This window comes from Panicum virgatum, chromosome 5K (assembly GCF_016808335.1).
Source record: "Panicum virgatum strain AP13 chromosome 5K, P.virgatum_v5, whole genome shotgun sequence".
NCBI lineage: Eukaryota > Viridiplantae > Streptophyta > Magnoliopsida > Poales > Poaceae > Panicum > Panicum virgatum.
This window is the reverse complement of record NC_053140.1, coordinates 57,461,585-57,477,814: the sequence shown is the minus strand read 5'-3', so window position 1 is coordinate 57,477,814 and position 16,230 is coordinate 57,461,585. Positions and strand designations below refer to the sequence as shown.

Below are 16,230 nucleotides of genomic sequence, written 5' to 3'. Positions count from 1 at the left end.
CAACCAAAGCTGATGTCTCCTCAGGTGCAGCTGGTGAAGGCTGAGTCACCTACTCAATCGGCCCTCGGGAAGTAGATGTAGTCGGGTCGGGGCCGTCATCATCGTCCGAGCTCGTGGCGGAGATGGCTGGGTCCACAGCATGCGTGGTAGCCTCAGCGTCACCCTCCATAGCTTCTTCCTCCTCATCTTCAAAGAAGGAGGTGCCGAGCTCATCATCTCCTGTAACTTCAAAGACAGAAGCATTGCACGGTGCAGTCTCATCTAAAGTGACTTCACAAGTCTCTCTGATAATGTTAGTATCAATAATCAGCACACGGTAAGCTCTGGAATGAGAAGCATAACCGAGAAAAATGCCGTCAGACAAGCGAGACTCAAACTTATCAAGATTCCCTTCCTTCAGCACAAAACACCGGCAACCAAAAACTCTGAGATGGTCAACACGGGGCTGGCGTCCAAATCACAACTCATAAGAAGTCTTGTGCATGAAAGCACACAAAAAAATACGATTGGACACATAACAAGCGGTGTTAATCGCCTTAGCCCAGTACTTTCTAGGAGTCCTATGCTCATCGAGCATCGTCCTAGCGATATCAACCAACGTCCGATTCTTCCGCTCTACAACCCCATTCTGCTGTGGAGTGTAAGGGGAAGAATACTGGTGTTCAAGACCTTGATCACTGCAAAAGGTGTCAAAATGAGCATTTTTGAATTCTGTGCCATTGTCACTGCGAATCGCTCTCATGGCCTGGGGTAGCTCGTTTTTCAACCTCAAGATCAAGTCTCGAACAAACTCGAAAGCCTCATCCTTGGTTCTCATGAAAAAGACCCAAGAATAGCGAGAAAAGTCATCCACGATCACAAGAACGTACAACTTCCCACCAACAGACATCACCCTAGAAGGACCAATAGTGTCCATATGTAACAACTCTCCAGGGTGAGTGGTCATCACTTGATTAACAGGCGGATGGAAGGTGGCAATCATCTTCCCGCGGCGACACGGGTGGCAAACAAGGTCCTTTTCAAACTTCAATTTGGGCAATCCTCGGATCAGGCCAAGGGACCTAAGTCTCGACAATAAGTGAAAGCTCAAATGTCCAAGTCTCCTATGTGTGACATCCCAGAATTTTAAAATGCTAAGTAAGAAATATTAAATATGATATCATGCATAATCAACCAAGAAAATGGAATCGAATACATTTATGTGTGCATGCATGTGTATGTGTATAGATGCATAGGTCAGAAACCGTAAATAATTTTTTTAAACTAATGTAAGTCTACATATGAAAGCGAATAGGTGTCTCTCTAAAATCATGTTAAATCAAAGTCGAGAGAAGATAAAAGTTTGAACATAAAATGACAGGTCCTTTGAACTGTAGTGTTCAAAGATTTAATTTATCTGTCAAATTTCAAACTAATCTGCTTTGAAAATAATTTCTAAAATATAGCTCAAATGAATTTTTGTCCAAAACCAAAGTTGTAGGTTTTCAAAATACGAACAACTTTCGTGTTCAAAGTTTTTCGAGTTGCTACACAAAAATGGGAGAAAAATGTGATTTCCGAAGCGTATACGATGTTTTCAAATGTACTCAAGTTTCAAATTTTATCTTTCCAACGAAGCCTCAAATGAACTTTTGCCTGAAACGAAAGTTGTAGATCTAGAAATTTTGAACAACTTTGGTATTCAAAAGTTTTACATTTGAGGCCATGTAGAAGGAGAAAAACTGAAATTACAAACTGGAGTTTTGAACTTCGCTCTATTTACGAATTTGCCCTCACTCCATCTTCCTCTCTGTTCCTCGCCGTGAAGACGCCGTTCGCCGCCGGCGCGGCCACTGGCCGCCGACGCGTCGCGCCCCCGGCCAAAACCGCCTTCCCCGTCCCCGGTTTTGCCCCCATACCGGCATCCCTGGCGCCTTCCACGCTCGCCACGCGCCCCGGTCGTCCTTCCGCTCGACACGCCGTGGACGCCGTCGCCGTTCTCGACGTCAGTGCTACACGCGTCGCCGCGCCGTTCAACCACCGTCTCCGTTCAAGCCGTCCTCATCCAGTCACGAGCCAAATCGCTCTTCTCCGCTTCCCCCTCGTCCCCTCCCCGAATCGAGCTCTGCTCGCGCGTCATTGCCGGCCGACGGCCGCCCGCCATGGCTGCCGGCCGTCCCTGCGCCGTCGAGCTCCCACCTCCGCCCTTCCCCGGCTCCAATTGACCCCAGGAACGGAACCCTCTCGCCCCAGAGAAGCTCCTGAGCCCTCTCACTGCCGCCCCAAGCTACCGGCGAGCTGCCGCCGCGGCACCCATGGCCGTCGTCGCCCTGCTCCCGTGGAGCTCACTCCTCCGGCCTCCATCCTCAAGAACCGACCCGCCCAACAGCTTCCACGCCCTCCAACAGTGCTCGCTGACCCCTCCGCGCCCCTGTTCCCTCGCCGGAGCGCCGCCTCTGCCTGCACAGTCCGCCGCCGGCCGCCCCTCACCGCGGACAGGCCGCCTCGGGCCATCTTCTCGCGACCCGAGACCTCCTAGAGGTGCGCCTCGACTCCCTCCTCCTTTTCCCCAACCTAGCCCCCACCTCCGGTGCCTCTCCTCACCGGAAAACGGCGCCGGAGACCCTCCCCTGTTCTGTTCCCTCCGCCAAGGGCCTCCCGTGAGAAGAAATAGAAATCCAGGGGCCTAGATGCAAAAGTTCGTTTCCTTTTTCTTTTGTTTTCAAAAACAGCAAACTTGTAAATTCCATATAAAATCGTGGAAAAATCATAAAAATGCAAACTAAAATGTTTTGGAATCCTTAGATCAAAACCTACAAAATTTGTTACAGTCACATGTTCATATTATGTTTATATTTTAATCTAGGATAAAGATTAGATTAAATAGCACACAAACGTATCTCCTGTTGTTGTCATGATCTAAGTGAGAAATTTGAGACGAGATTAAAAGCCCCGAGGGCACAAGGAGGGAAGGGACTCCTTTCCCACACAATCTCAGTACAACACCTCAAGAATCCATGGCTAAAAATTCATCCCTAGAGAGAGAGGGGAGATGGAGGAGAGAGACAGGGAGAGGGCGCCAGGAAGGGGTGGTGGTGTGGTGCTGTTCTGGCTGGCGCAGGAAGAAAGAGAGAGATGGAGGGGGTATTTAACCCACTAACTCTAGACCAAACTACCCCTAGACTTAATTAGACACTAGCAAGCACTTTGGGGCAAAACCGGAAAAGATACATTGGACTCATCCGACGGTCGTGGTTCTTTCTTTGAGTCGAAGTCTTCTCCGCGATGCCGCCATGTAGATGAAGATCCGGTTCGCGGTTTTGGGGGGGTCCGCGAAACCCGGGTAGGTGGCCGGTTTTGAGAATACCGCCAAAACTCCACGCGCGAGAAGATTCCCGCCTCCACGCCGTGAACCTAGACGCCGTTCCCGCCTCGGCCTTCTGATGGCCCTAGACGCCGTCCGACGCCCGTCACCTCCTCGCCCGCAGCGAGGCCCTAGACGCCGTCGATGCCCGTTCCTCTGCCAGTCCCGAGACCGACGCCCGTGCCTCCACGACTTGGCGTCTTCAACCGCCGTTCGCCTGCTTGGTTTTGTGGCGTAAACCAAGAAACCCGCCTTCCGTCGCCGCTTGCACCCTCGATCCAGGAGTGGACGCCACAACTGCCGCCCGGCCAGAGCTCCGGTCCCGACTGCCCTTCACCGCCGTCCACCGCACGGTCCATCGGCCACAGCACCTCCACGGCAGCTCTCCGTCGACACTCGACGCCCGTGTACCTGCAACCAAAGACCAAGCACACGATCACACCGCACGGTTGACAATTCACTCATCATAAACAGGATAGAGTACTCCACATTCCTCACTCTGTTGCATCCTGGCTAAACCACCAGGTATTGTTGTCTGTCGCAACGGAGCCTTCCCTAGGTGAGCCTTCTCCTAGCTTCTTTGGCATGCCAGGCTTGGTCGAGGCTCTAGGAATCTCCGCGTTGTGGCCATGCCCTCAAAGCCCGAGTGTGAGGGTGTCCTGAGGCTAAGTTCACCAATGAACTTGTAGATGGGCTTGTATACACTGTTTGGCACTGTTTTGCACTGTAGACAGTACGGTTCACAAAGTGGAGTTTGAAATAGAAGTGGGGATACAAGTGCACCGGTGAACTCAGCCTGAACGAGGGCTCTGCCTTTTTTGGCTCGCCCTTCTGATATTGGGGACTTCCTTCAGAGAGGGCCATCTGTGGGCTGCTGAGCCATCTCTTTTCTGCCAGAGGGTGCGTGCTATAGCACACTTGAAGGGTGTAGTTTCTTAGCCTCCAGCTGACTCAGAGCGAGAGTCGGTCGGGGTTTAGCCAAACTGTCATGTCCTTGACCCAAGGACTTGACATACCCATGTTAGACCTCGTCAACAGGACACCTTCGTACGTGAAGCTTCAGGATGATTAACTTTCATGAAGGGATCAAAATTTGGTAGAAATTGAGATATTCCACATTCAGGCTGGAATACCCAATTTAGCGCTAATATTATTTATTATTCTAAAAGTTTTATAGTGCCAACATGTTTTTTGCAGCTTGTAATATAAATGCTGAGAAGGTCGTATCCAAATTATTTAGGTTTTTAGGAGACCATTCCTTGTAGTGAAAAATGTCCGTTGACAACGAGGCACCTTGTGGTAGACTCGTGTATGTGTCTATACTGGCTACTGGGTCTCAAAAAAAAATTAGGAGACCATTTTCCATCTGTCGTGATAGTTGCTGTTACCATATCCTCACCTTCCAGGTGAACAGAAAATTTCGGCACCGCACAACAAAGATTCATCGCAGGTCACCACAGCAAGCAAAGTTGAATAGCAACACATACAAACATCACATGAACATTGAATATGCACTTTCCTGTAACTAGAATAGCAACACATACAAACATCATATGAACATTGAATATGCACTTTCCTGTAACTAGAATCACACACAGATAACCATGTTTACATTTTGCAGCAAACGACCGCCGGTAAGACCTCATCAAGCAGGCTATAAATACTGTGCTTGATGGGATGGATGTTCATCACACAAATCTAACAATCAGTTTCTGTAATGTACATCGACCTACCTACACATAAGGCGGCATCCATGGACTGTTTGTTAGTATGACATCTCGGTATCTTTTTTTTTCATCACCTTCTACTTGCTCTTTTGCTCCTGTAACTACTGAGAGTCGAGAGCCCCCTGCGAATACTGACATGTCCGAGGGTGGGGAGGGGGGACGAGGGCTGGATTGATGGGAGTGGAGAAAAGAAGTTTGTGCTTGTGTTGTTGTTTGGAAGGTCAAAGTCGTATAAGTCATCCGTAAACATAGAAAAATCTCTTTTTTTTTAAAGAAAAGTGGCAGGACCTGCCCTTTTTATTGATAAAGAAGAAGTACAGTCCTAGGCCAAAACCAACAATTATGGTACAAATACAACAAGAGAGACCAAATTCCTATTTTGCGCGCGCGCGCCGCGTAAGTATCAACGCGTGGACGCGTGGCATACGAGCGGGCGAGCCCACGTGACGCTGTCCGAGCATTTACCTCCGCACGACTGAGACGTACGTGGACGCGTGGCATTGGAGCGGGCGAGCCGGTCCCAGCTTTTCCCTCTCTGCGACGACGGACGTTGGAGCTTCCAGCTTTTTCCTCTCCAGGTCGACGAACAACTCAAGTCTTCCGCATGGCTAGTAAAATATTTTTTTTCTTCCGTTTTGTTTTCTCTCGATTATATACGTGTGTACACTTTTTGAGGAGAAAATCTTAGATCATATTTGAAAACTCAGCTATAATATACCGTGTTTATAAATATGATTTCATAGTTCTTTAGTTTCTTAAGATTTCTCGGATCTTTGGATGTTAAATTTCTCGGTTTTTTTCTTATAAAGTTCTTGGATTTGCAGTTTAGGAAGGTACAAATGCTTTATATATGAGATCAATAAGTTTCTTAGATTTATTTTTTTTTAACTGTTTTCTTTTTTCTTTTTTTAAATTTTTTTCGTTTTTGTTTATTCGTTTTTACTTTTTTTATTTTTTATTTTTTTGTTTTGTTTTTAAATCTGTAGTATAAAGTTTTCCAATATGTAATATAAAGATTTTTAATATTTAATATAAAGTTTTTTTGAAATATGTAGTATAAAGTTTTTCAATCTGTAGTATAATCTTTTTTCGGTATGTAGCATAAAATTTTCAACCCGTAATCTAAATTTTCTTAATATTTATTACAAAGTTTTTTTTCAAATATGTAGTATAAAATTTTCCAATCCGTAGTATAATTTTTCGCGATATGTAGTATAAATTTTTCAATCTGTAATATAAAGTTTTTAATAATATTGGAAAACTTTATACTAAATATTGGAAAACTTTTTATAATGCATATTAAAAAATAACCAAGTATCTGCTGTTTGCTGAAACGAGCAAACTTGCTATATAAGCATTGTAGGGGTACGGTGCTAAATGCTTAGTACTCCACTTGCCTCTAGGCTCCACACAAAGCAAAAGCACACAGTACAAAGATATGCATTTCTAAAGTTTATGCTCTCGAGCATATGAGAAAACCAAATCCAAAGGAAAGAATAACCACACCGTCAGGCATACTCAACATAATCTGGGAAGAACGTATTATTGCATTGTTCCGACGATGGGTGCATCCAAGATTTCGGCACTTAAGCGGCATATGGTATTTATATTACAGTATGTATTTTGGATATAATTTCCTCATTGTTACTAGGTGCGATATATCAGGTGCAATCAACATCGTTGGTGCCACTATGCAACCATTGAATATGGAGCGTTGGATCAGATCCAACCTTCCTTAAAATGGGTTGCGGGAGCCAAATCCTTGTGATGGGCTCCTCATGGCCCATCATCACCATAATTTAGGGGCCTCCACCCAAATGGTTTGATCTGATATGGACGCACTAGATTTAATGTTTGTATGATTGCACCAGATACTCTGGTTGCACCTGAAATGTTCCCCTAAAAAAACTACCGTGCGTAGACAAGCACAACAGGCTAGGATAAGTGGAGTTGGCGCGAGTTGTGAGACGAGAGGCGGCGCCGTTATAAGTTTCTGTTATATATATTGGGAAAGCATTAGCAGCAAAAATTAACTATCTCAATATAATCAAGTTAGTCTCTACTCCTTCAAAAATACTATCACGTATATGCTATATTATTTTTCCATATCCGTTGGATTTAATTAGTAGTGATTTTATTGTGCAACTTATATTGATTTATTATTATCTATATATGCTATATATGAAAGTTAGTGTATGTATGTATATATATTTTTATCGCGTTATATAATTTGTGGATTGGCCCCCTATATTGAAATCCTGGCTCCGCCACTGATCATTGATCACCACAGCGACCACAATCGATCCTCCATGGCCCTCATGGGCATCGTTCCCGTGATTTTCAGCAATGCCAAGTGCCATGTCGCAGGCGGGTGAATCCTATGCACATCGATCGATCGCAACTCGCCAAACTCACCCAACAGGTCTCGATTATTAATTAGGCAGAGGCAGAGGGGAAGTGAAACGCATTGTGCACGTGATCGTCGTTGGACACGGCCGCCCGTGTGCAACCTAATCATCAACACACATCCATGGCGGCCATCTGCTGCTAGCTCGATCCCCACACATGAATGCATGGAACTGATGCACGCCATGCCCGGCGCGGCCGACCGATCTATTGGTTTCATGATCTTCAACAGCCACTAACGGATCGACAAGATCTGGCACTTCTTGTAGGACGGGACAGGAGGCCTGAGGCCATCCATGGCCAGCTCGATCGGCTGCCACTAATAAAGCAAAAAAAAAAAAACTACTTCTACGGTTGGTCGCCTGGTCGACGGTTACTTTTTGACGTCCGTACGGTGACTTCGGAAAAGTGCTCCTGAAACGAAACTGGGACGTACGTGGGTGGTGGATCTGGGCGTGGCCGGCGACGACGACACGTGTCGGAACACAACGTACGTATATCCTTTGTACCCGGCCGGCGAGCGAGCTGTATATATATAGTGGCACCGTGGGAGGTTTAGTTTGCCTGCCACAAACGTCTTCACTTCATCACAAGCAAGCTGCTACAAGTAGCTATCAAGAGTACTCCTGTCAGTCTGTCACTTGCATTGTGAGCACACAACCGAGAGGATCGATGGCGTCGGGTCAGAACACCGGCGGCAGCAGCCGGAGGAGGGTCGTCCGCGCCAGTAGCGGCGGCGGCAGCGGCCGGTCGGTGGCGGTGAAGCAGCTGCTGACAAGGCTGAGGTGCACATGGAGGAGACAGGAGACGCGCGACGCGGCCAAGGCGAGGGTATTTTCTAATTAGCGGTCGACCCTCATTTCGCGAAGAGTCAGGTCGTCACCTCCGGCGGCGGCGAAGCGCCGGCGGCGCGTTTGGGGTCCGGGGTTGTCGGGGCGGCGGAGGACTGCTTCTTCATCACCTCCGGCTGTAAAGGGGGGGCTCGGGGGCGGCGGCAGGCCCGGCGGCGGTGAGGCCGGGCGGCGAGGGCGCCGCCGGCCGGGCAGGGGAAGATGGCCGGCGGGGAGGGTTGGCGGCGGGGGCTTCAAATCCGGCCGCTTTAGGGGCGGGCCGCGGTGGAGGGCGGCGGCGGAGGCGGCCGCGGCCGCCGGAGTCGGCGGGAGGTGGTGGGGGCGGGGGCGAACGGGTGAAGAGGAGGACGAACCTTCGATTAGCGGCGGCGGCGGTCGGGTCCGGCGGTGGCGGAGGCGGCGCGCGCGCCGCCGCAGCCGGGCGGGGTGGGTCGGCGGGGGAGACGAAGCGCGGTCGGCGGGGAAGACGAAGCGCGGAGCGAAGACGAAGCGAGGCCGTATAGTATATAGAAGGCGTATCTTGACCGTGACTTAATGAAAAAACGTTGACCGTCGATTAGAACCCCCCGAGGCGAGCTGCATCAGTGAGCTTCGGCTACGACCTGCACAGCTACTCCCAGAACTTCGACGACGGCCACCACCGCTTGTAGTTACGTTGCATCTACGACCAGTAGTGTGTTAGTGTCAGTGTGAGTGTGTGGTTGGTTGGTACTGATTTCCCCTAACTATTATAGCTGCTAGCTAGCTCATGCAGCCATTTGTACAGGATCATTCTCAGAGTCACTGCACGCTCTTCTTCTCTGTGTAATCAAACCTGCCATAGATCAGCCGACTGTCTCCAGGCTAGGCATACGTTCACGCCGACGCTCTGTTTCGAACCAAACAGGTAATGGCAAAGATTCAGGGCATCGAGTTTCCAAAATGTTATGGGAAGGAGATCTTCGAAAATCGAATTAGCCAACCAAAGGCTACGAGTGATGAAAAAAACCATTTCCAGATCAACTTATCGAGCAACCTCAAACTGAAGCAAAGATCTTTCAGAAAACGGTCGTAAGGAAGCTCCCAAAGCACAGTTACGGTTGCTTCAAATTAGGGACCATTAAGTGTATCTTATCTTACATGATCCATCAGAACGAGGCCCACGAGTAGATACAAAACCAGCCTTGTCAAAATGGGCCCACTAACCCAGCATGCATCAACTTTAGCAGAGGATACAGAAACCAGAGTTCCAAAGCAAGCTAATAACGGTGACAAAGTTCCAGGTAGTGCTACGGTAATTGGAGTTTGGAGATAGGCAAGCCGTCACCAAGCAACTGCTGTAGAGCAGGCTAGTAGTTAGCTTACATAGCTTACATACGATGGTAACTGGATGTTTCAGAAGTCACCACGCTCCTCGGACATGGTGCCACCTGCAACATAGAGTACCTTGTGAATTTTTATGAAAACAGAAATGGTAAACCAGAGTAGAAGGATTTGGTTGTAGCATACTTGCAAGTGCGATCCCGATGTTCGCCTGGCGATCTGCCTCGGCATTCGATTCCTTCATTCAGGAACAGAAAAAGGGCAAAATCAGCAGAGTACCTTGTGGCAACTAATGCTTCCATTTTTTATTACTTTCTTTCAGTCAGATGAATGCAACTAAATTGTGGTAGCTTGATTAATTAAAGGATATAAAAAACGTGTTCAGCGCTTTCAATAAACTTGCGGTTTGAAGAATGTCTGAGTTGCAGCAAATATCTACGAAGGATCGGATGTTGAAGATGAGAAAGTGAAGCCAAAGAGTGTGCAAGATTATAGAAACAATAGATCCATCGCATACCCGCCGGACATGACTGATCTCAAAAGAGTGAAAGTTCTCTTTTAGCCGTATCACTTCATTGCGCAGTTCCTTCAGGTACTGCTTCTTCGTGTTCCAGACACCGTTCACCTATTTATAGGATATAAAAGGCTATAAGAACCAACAGAAACATTCTCTTGTAGCATCATAATTCTCTGGTCTAATAACTGATTTAGAGGAAAATTTCTCCTCACACTCAAGCAACAAAAACATTCTCTTATACCATAGCTGTAATGCATACAACATTTCTCCTCTTACTCAAGCTTATGCTTTCAGTGATCTCACAATGAGTTTCAATAAATGCACAACTCATGTGACAATCTAAATCAAGGGCACTGGCACACATGTTCCATACTTTCAGAATGTAACATTGCACAGAGAACATTTAAGACAACACTATCAAAGTTATTAGGATCACCTCATTACTGTATTTCTGTTGAGTGAAATGAGATGCACACTAAATTATCTTTCAGTAGAAAATATGCAAAGAAAAATACATCTGTGCCGCTAGCTCTTGTGTTTTTCCCCAATTCCCCTTGCAAGTTTCCTAATCACAGTGACATGTTACTAGGGCAGTGATATGTTACTTAACATGACAATGCAGAGATGCTACACAACCAAGAAAAAGGAGGAGGCTTTGATTACAGAAAATTAAAAAAGGTCATACCTGATTGCAGACAAGTTGAGAGTCCCCATGTACTTTGATTCTCTTGATTCCATACCTAATCGCGTATTTCAGTCCTAAGATGAGGCCTTTATACTCAGCAATATTATTAGTAACGGCACCAAGACCCTCACGAAGTCGAGATATCTTCAAGGTTATGAGGGACATAGAATCAGTGACATGGAGCAGCTGCAAACGACAAATTTTCAAGTGCGCTAAGTATTGGACTATACCACTCTACCATCTTCAGTCATAAGCACAGCTCCAGCACCTGCTTGTCCTGGGTTGCCTTGTGAAGCACCATCAAAATAAAGAATACACATCATCTGAAGAACAAGATAAGTGCAAAACACAGTATCAACTTAAGCATGAAAATAAATAACATGAACGATGGGAAAGCAACAAGAGAAGTGCATATGGATTGTGCATATAGAAACATACAGCCAAGATAAATTAGCTCTTGAATCTTGAGGAGTAATTGATTTCTATCACTACCATAAGCTCTTTTAGCTAGATCCTTCATACGCATTAAATTCCATGCATTATTTTATTTTTAAATATGTATCTTCACATCAACCATATGCTGAATTACTAGGCTGAAAATTGAAATGTATGCTTAGCTATGTCGCACGCGATGAGAAATATCATCGCAATGGGATATATGCTAGATAAATCTAATCTTGTTTTACTCATATCCACTGTCTTTAGATAGCAACTGAGGAATAAGCATCATATTATACATTAATCTGGGGACGATGTTTGATGCTTTGATTTTTATTACTGATATTTTGAGTGCTTGCAACAATACTTACATGGTTCAGATCAACACATTGTGATCCAGTGTGAGATGTTATACCATTATAAAAACCTACATCATATGGAGCCAATTTATTTGAACTAGACCTAGCTATCTCCTAAGTGAAAAAAATATAAGGATTGAATAAGCAAAAGACACAAACTTTGCTTCAGTACATGGATATTAAAGCAATAAAATTTTGAAGCAAGAATACTACCATTTTGACTTTAAATGCTAAAGTGAACAAGGAAAAAACAGCATCTATGAAGCATGGTGAAAACAGCAATATAGCATAAGTTCACACAAAATATGAAAGAAAAAAACAACAGAATTTTATTTTACTTAATTAAGAGGAGGAGCAGTAAGCCAGCATGTATTTTCTACCAATAGCAGGCTAGCACTAGCAGGAGCAAGCAAACAAAGGGCAACACTAACACACCCCAAGTCCTAACAGAAGCATAACAAGAAAAGAGAGGAGAGAGTACCAGCTCGAGTCCAGGCGCGCCCGAGGGGCGACCACGTGGAGTCACAGAGGCCTGGCCCGCAGCGTCCAGGCGGCGACGGATGGGACGACCAGGCACGGGTGTGTCGTCCTGGCGGGGGCGGACGAGACGGCCAGGCTGAATTGTAAATATATGCTTAGTTATGCTGCACGCTATGTGAAATATCCTCATATCCACTGTCTTTAGACGGCATCTGAGGAATATGTATCATATTATATATTAATTTGAGGATGATGTTTGATGCTTTGATTTTTATTGCTGATATTTTGAGTGCTTGCAACAATACTTACATGGTTCAGATCAACACATTGTGATCCAGTCTGAGATGTTATGCCAATATAAAAAAAAAGTACATGATTTGGAGTCAATTTATTTGAATTAGAACTAGCTATCTCCTAAGTGAAAAAAAGTAGGGATTGAATAAGCAAAAGACAGACTTTGCTGCAGTGCATGGATATTAAAGCAATAAAACTTTGAAGCAAGAATACTACCATTTTGACTTTAAATGTCAAAGCAAAGTTTAACAACATGGTGAAAGCAACAATATAGCATAAATTCACAAAATAATATGAAGGAAAAAACAACATAATTTAATTTTTTTACTTAATGAGGAGGAGAAGGAGGAGCAAGCAAGCATCTATTTTCTACCAATAGCAGGCTAGCACTAGCAGGAGCAAGCAAACAAAGGGCAACACTAACACATCACAAGTCTTAACAGAAGAAGCATAACAAAAAAAGAGAGGAGAGAGTACCGGCTGGAGTCCAGGCGCCACAGCGTCCAGGCGGCGACGTACAAGACGACCAGGCAGGTCCATCACAGCGAAGGAGATCCTTGCCAAAAGATGAAGCTCGAATCAAGAAAGTAGCCACAAATGCTGCAAGTTGAAACTTAGCTTCGTAGATAGATACAGTACGAGATAGATGCATTGCGTGGTGGATTACCACAATCAATCTACACCTTGAAAGAAACGAACTCGGCTTCATCTAGGGAAAAAAAACTAGGCTGAACTTAAACCCAACCAAAAGAGAGGAATTCTAACCCAGCCAAAAGAGCGCCTTGACAAGTTCATCTGCACAAATCCGTTTCATCTACTATAGTCTACACTCTACAGGCAATGCAGGAACAGGTGAACCCGCAAAAGGTATGGAAAACATACACATAATAACTTCTTATTCCACACTAGCAACTGGTGCGGCTTCAACTAAGACCGATCGATCCCCTGTGCCGGAGAAGAAAGAGAGCCTAGGGTGAAGAGGGGGGCTGGGTTCGTAGGGCACCACGACGCAATACGTGAATCAGCGGACGGGAGAGGAAGGTTTGGGTTCGATTGAGAACGGGGAATCAATCCGAGCAAGGTGGGATCCTTACCAGACAGCCCCGGTCCGCGGTGCCGGGTTGGAGTTGGAGCGGCGTTCTCCGGCGGCAGCAGGCTTCGGCGGTTTTTGAGGGACGAAACGGAACAACGGAAGTGGGTGACCGAGGAAGGACCGGGTGCAGGGGAGGGTTTAATATAGACGGTGTCGTGGTGTGGCAAACCACAGCCGGGTGGCGGAAGACACCCGTCTAAAACCCAGAGGATGAATACTCGTGGGTTAGCTAGTTCTAGTTCGATCTTGCCCAAAAATACGAAGAACATAACGATTTAGAGTGGTTCGGGCCGCCGGAGCGTAATACCCTACGTCCACTATATGTTGTATTGCTTGGGTGTGAAGAGTTGGAGCTGAGTCCAGCGAGTATTGTGTGGGCTCTGGATCGCCTAGAGTCCCTCTCGTGTACAGCGAGTGCATCCCTTTTATATCTCAAGGGGGCGCGTACATAGTCGTTGGGTCCCCGACAGGTGGGCCCATCGATGTAGTATAAAGTAACGAACTGTTCATATATTATGGTGTTACAGGTGGATAGGATCTCGCCCTGGATCTTCATGGCTGCTCCTGGAATCCCTCGTTCAGCATGCCCAGGTGCTGTCCTGTCGAGACGGCGCCAGGCGTAGCTAGCGGCGTCGCCTGCCACGTAGCTGAACGGGCTGTGTAGCTTGCGGCGTAGGCGGCATGATGGAAAAGTGTCATGCCATCGTATCCAATTAATGCGGCAGACGAGCTCTGCGCGGGTGCGGCGTAGGCGGCTGCACTATGTACCTTAGTAATACGCGGTCCACAGTGAGGCCTGAAAAAGGCTGCCCCGCGTGCCGCGGGTGCAGAGCACGCCTCAACCATCCGCATTAAATGTGGTGAGTGGGCGAGTCTTCCAGTGGAAGACTCGCGCCCGCGCCCGCACCTCCGGGACACGTGGAGCCTCCGGACCCCCCCTGGCGGTATGCTGGCTCTACGCGCATGGGAGGTCTGGACAGGCGCGGGGAGGTCCCGGACCCCTATGGGGGGGTCCGGGCCCCCGGCCGTCGGTTCGGAGCTCCCCCTCCTCTTGGGACACGTGGCGTCACCGGACCCGTCCCGGAGCGGGGAGCAGGTCCGGGGCCATTGGCCCGGTGAGGTAGGAGCCTGACCTGTGGGGCCCGGCAGCTCCGCCCATTATGGCGTTAATCACAGATGACTATGCGAGTCCTGCCTTGTTGCAGTAGAAGTGGGTATCCCTATTACAGGGTACCGACAGTGACCCCCGGGCCCACCTCGGGAGAGGAACGAACCCGCAGGTGGGGCCACTACAACGATTTGGCTCTGCTTAACTTGAAGTCTCTTATTGTTGGGTCTTGACCGGCTTTGACCACCCTTTGGGTTATTTGCTACCTCATCACGTCGCAACGGCTTACTGACTTTTGGGTCCCACGCACAGTGGTTCACCTAGTCACGCGCGCGATGCTCGGCATTGTTGCGGCCGGAGTAAACGGGATATTTACCACCGGCGCAGTTCCCGAAGAGCTCGATCATGCCAGTGCTTAATGCGTGCACGTCAGCTCAGCTTCCGCCTCGCTTCGCGCGCGGACGACGGTTCAGATCCCACCCTTTCACACCTTTGTGGTTACTCACCCTCCCTGACAAGTGGCCTTGGCCCCCTTGTCATGGATTGGGCTGTTAACTCCAGGTGTGTGCGTCGCTTGGGTTGCAGCGACGGTTCCGGGGCGCGCCGGTTGGGTCAGGCTTTATAAAGGGACGAACCGCATACCGCGTTTACTTTTCCGCATCTGCCTTCTTCCTTCCAACCTTTGCGCCCCTTGCCTTCGAGCCCCCTCGCACCTTGCTCGGCTGCGCAGATTGCTCTACACCTCCACAGCGTGATGGCGTCCCTCAGCCAGCCCCGTCGATTCTAGACCGAGGAGCTGAGCACGGTGCGCCGCTTGCTAGGGTGGAGCCCCCTGGAGACTGGCTGGAGGATCCGAGCAGGCTCGGTTCCCCTCGGCAACCTCGGCGTCGGGGAATTTGTGCTGTTCACCTTGCACATTTCCACCGGCGTGGGGCTGCCGATCTCTTCATTCCTGCTGCTGCTGCTGGAAGACTTCGGCCTCCAACTTCAACACCTCACGCCCACTCCCTCCTCCTGGCGTCCATCTTCGTCCATTTGTGCGAGATGTTCGTCAGAGTGCGGCCCTGCGTCATCCTCTTCCGCCACTTCTTCATACTGGTGAAGTCCGGGAGGGCGAAAGATGAGGTGGGGGCGTATTACTTTCAGACAAGGAGCGACCTGCCAACGCCTTACATTTCTGGCCTTACTGGCGGGAAGTGGGAGGAGTGGCGCAGGGATTGGGTGATCGCCACCACCGAAGCTAACGAGCGCCTCGCCTTGCCGACCGAGGGACCCGCCTCCGACCGTGGATCCTAGAGGGCCAAGCCATCCCTGCAGCCGGATTTCGACTCCATGCTGGGTAAGATCAGGTCGCTGGCGGAGAGCGGCCTTACCTCGCTGCACGTGCTCGAAGATTTCTTGAAGCGCCGGATCGCCCCCCTGAAGCAGCGGCCGCGCCCTGCTTGGAGCTTCACCGGCCTCAACGACTGCAGCAGGACCCACCGCGGAGAGGGGAGCGACCTGACCCAGGAAGCCCTGGAGGTCCTGGTGCGGGCGGTGACGGGGGAAGCCTTGATCCCAGAGCACCTGATCCTTTCCCAGGGTGTCGTTCCCCTCTGCGAGGACTCGCGCCTGAGGACCGCGGTGT

At 48.4% G+C, this 16,230-nt stretch overlaps 1 protein-coding gene across 1 annotated transcript; it reads right to left on the bottom strand.

Moving 5' to 3' along the window:
- Positions 1-9,362: 9,362 nt before the first annotated feature.
- On the bottom strand, positions 9,363-13,603 carry LOC120708946 (uncharacterized protein Mb2253c-like). The gene is made up of 8 exons (XM_039994400.1): positions 13,497-13,603; positions 12,880-12,958; positions 12,110-12,244; positions 11,062-11,154; positions 10,832-10,975; positions 10,147-10,254; positions 9,816-9,867; positions 9,363-9,736 (listed from the first exon to the last, which is right to left on the bottom strand). The coding sequence occupies exons 2-8, from the start codon at positions 12,940-12,942 to the stop codon at positions 9,702-9,704; spliced, it is 630 nt and encodes a 209-aa protein (XP_039850334.1). The 5' UTR covers positions 12,943-12,958; positions 13,497-13,603; the 3' UTR covers positions 9,363-9,701.
- Between the last annotated feature and the right edge of the window lie 2,627 nt (positions 13,604-16,230).

Coding starts and splice junctions, on each gene's coding strand:
- LOC120708946 (XM_039994400.1), bottom strand. CDS start 12,942: ATGGACCTGCCTGGTCGTCTTGTACGTCGCCGCCTGGACGCTGTGGCG. Junction 10,976..11,061: donor TGACTGAAGATGGTAGAGTG/GTATAGTCCAAT, acceptor ATAACCTTGAAG/ATATCTCGACTTCGTGAGGG. Junction 9,868..10,146: donor AGATCAGTCATGTCCGGCGG/GTATGCGATGGA, acceptor TCCTGAATGAAG/GAATCGAATGCCGAGGCAGA.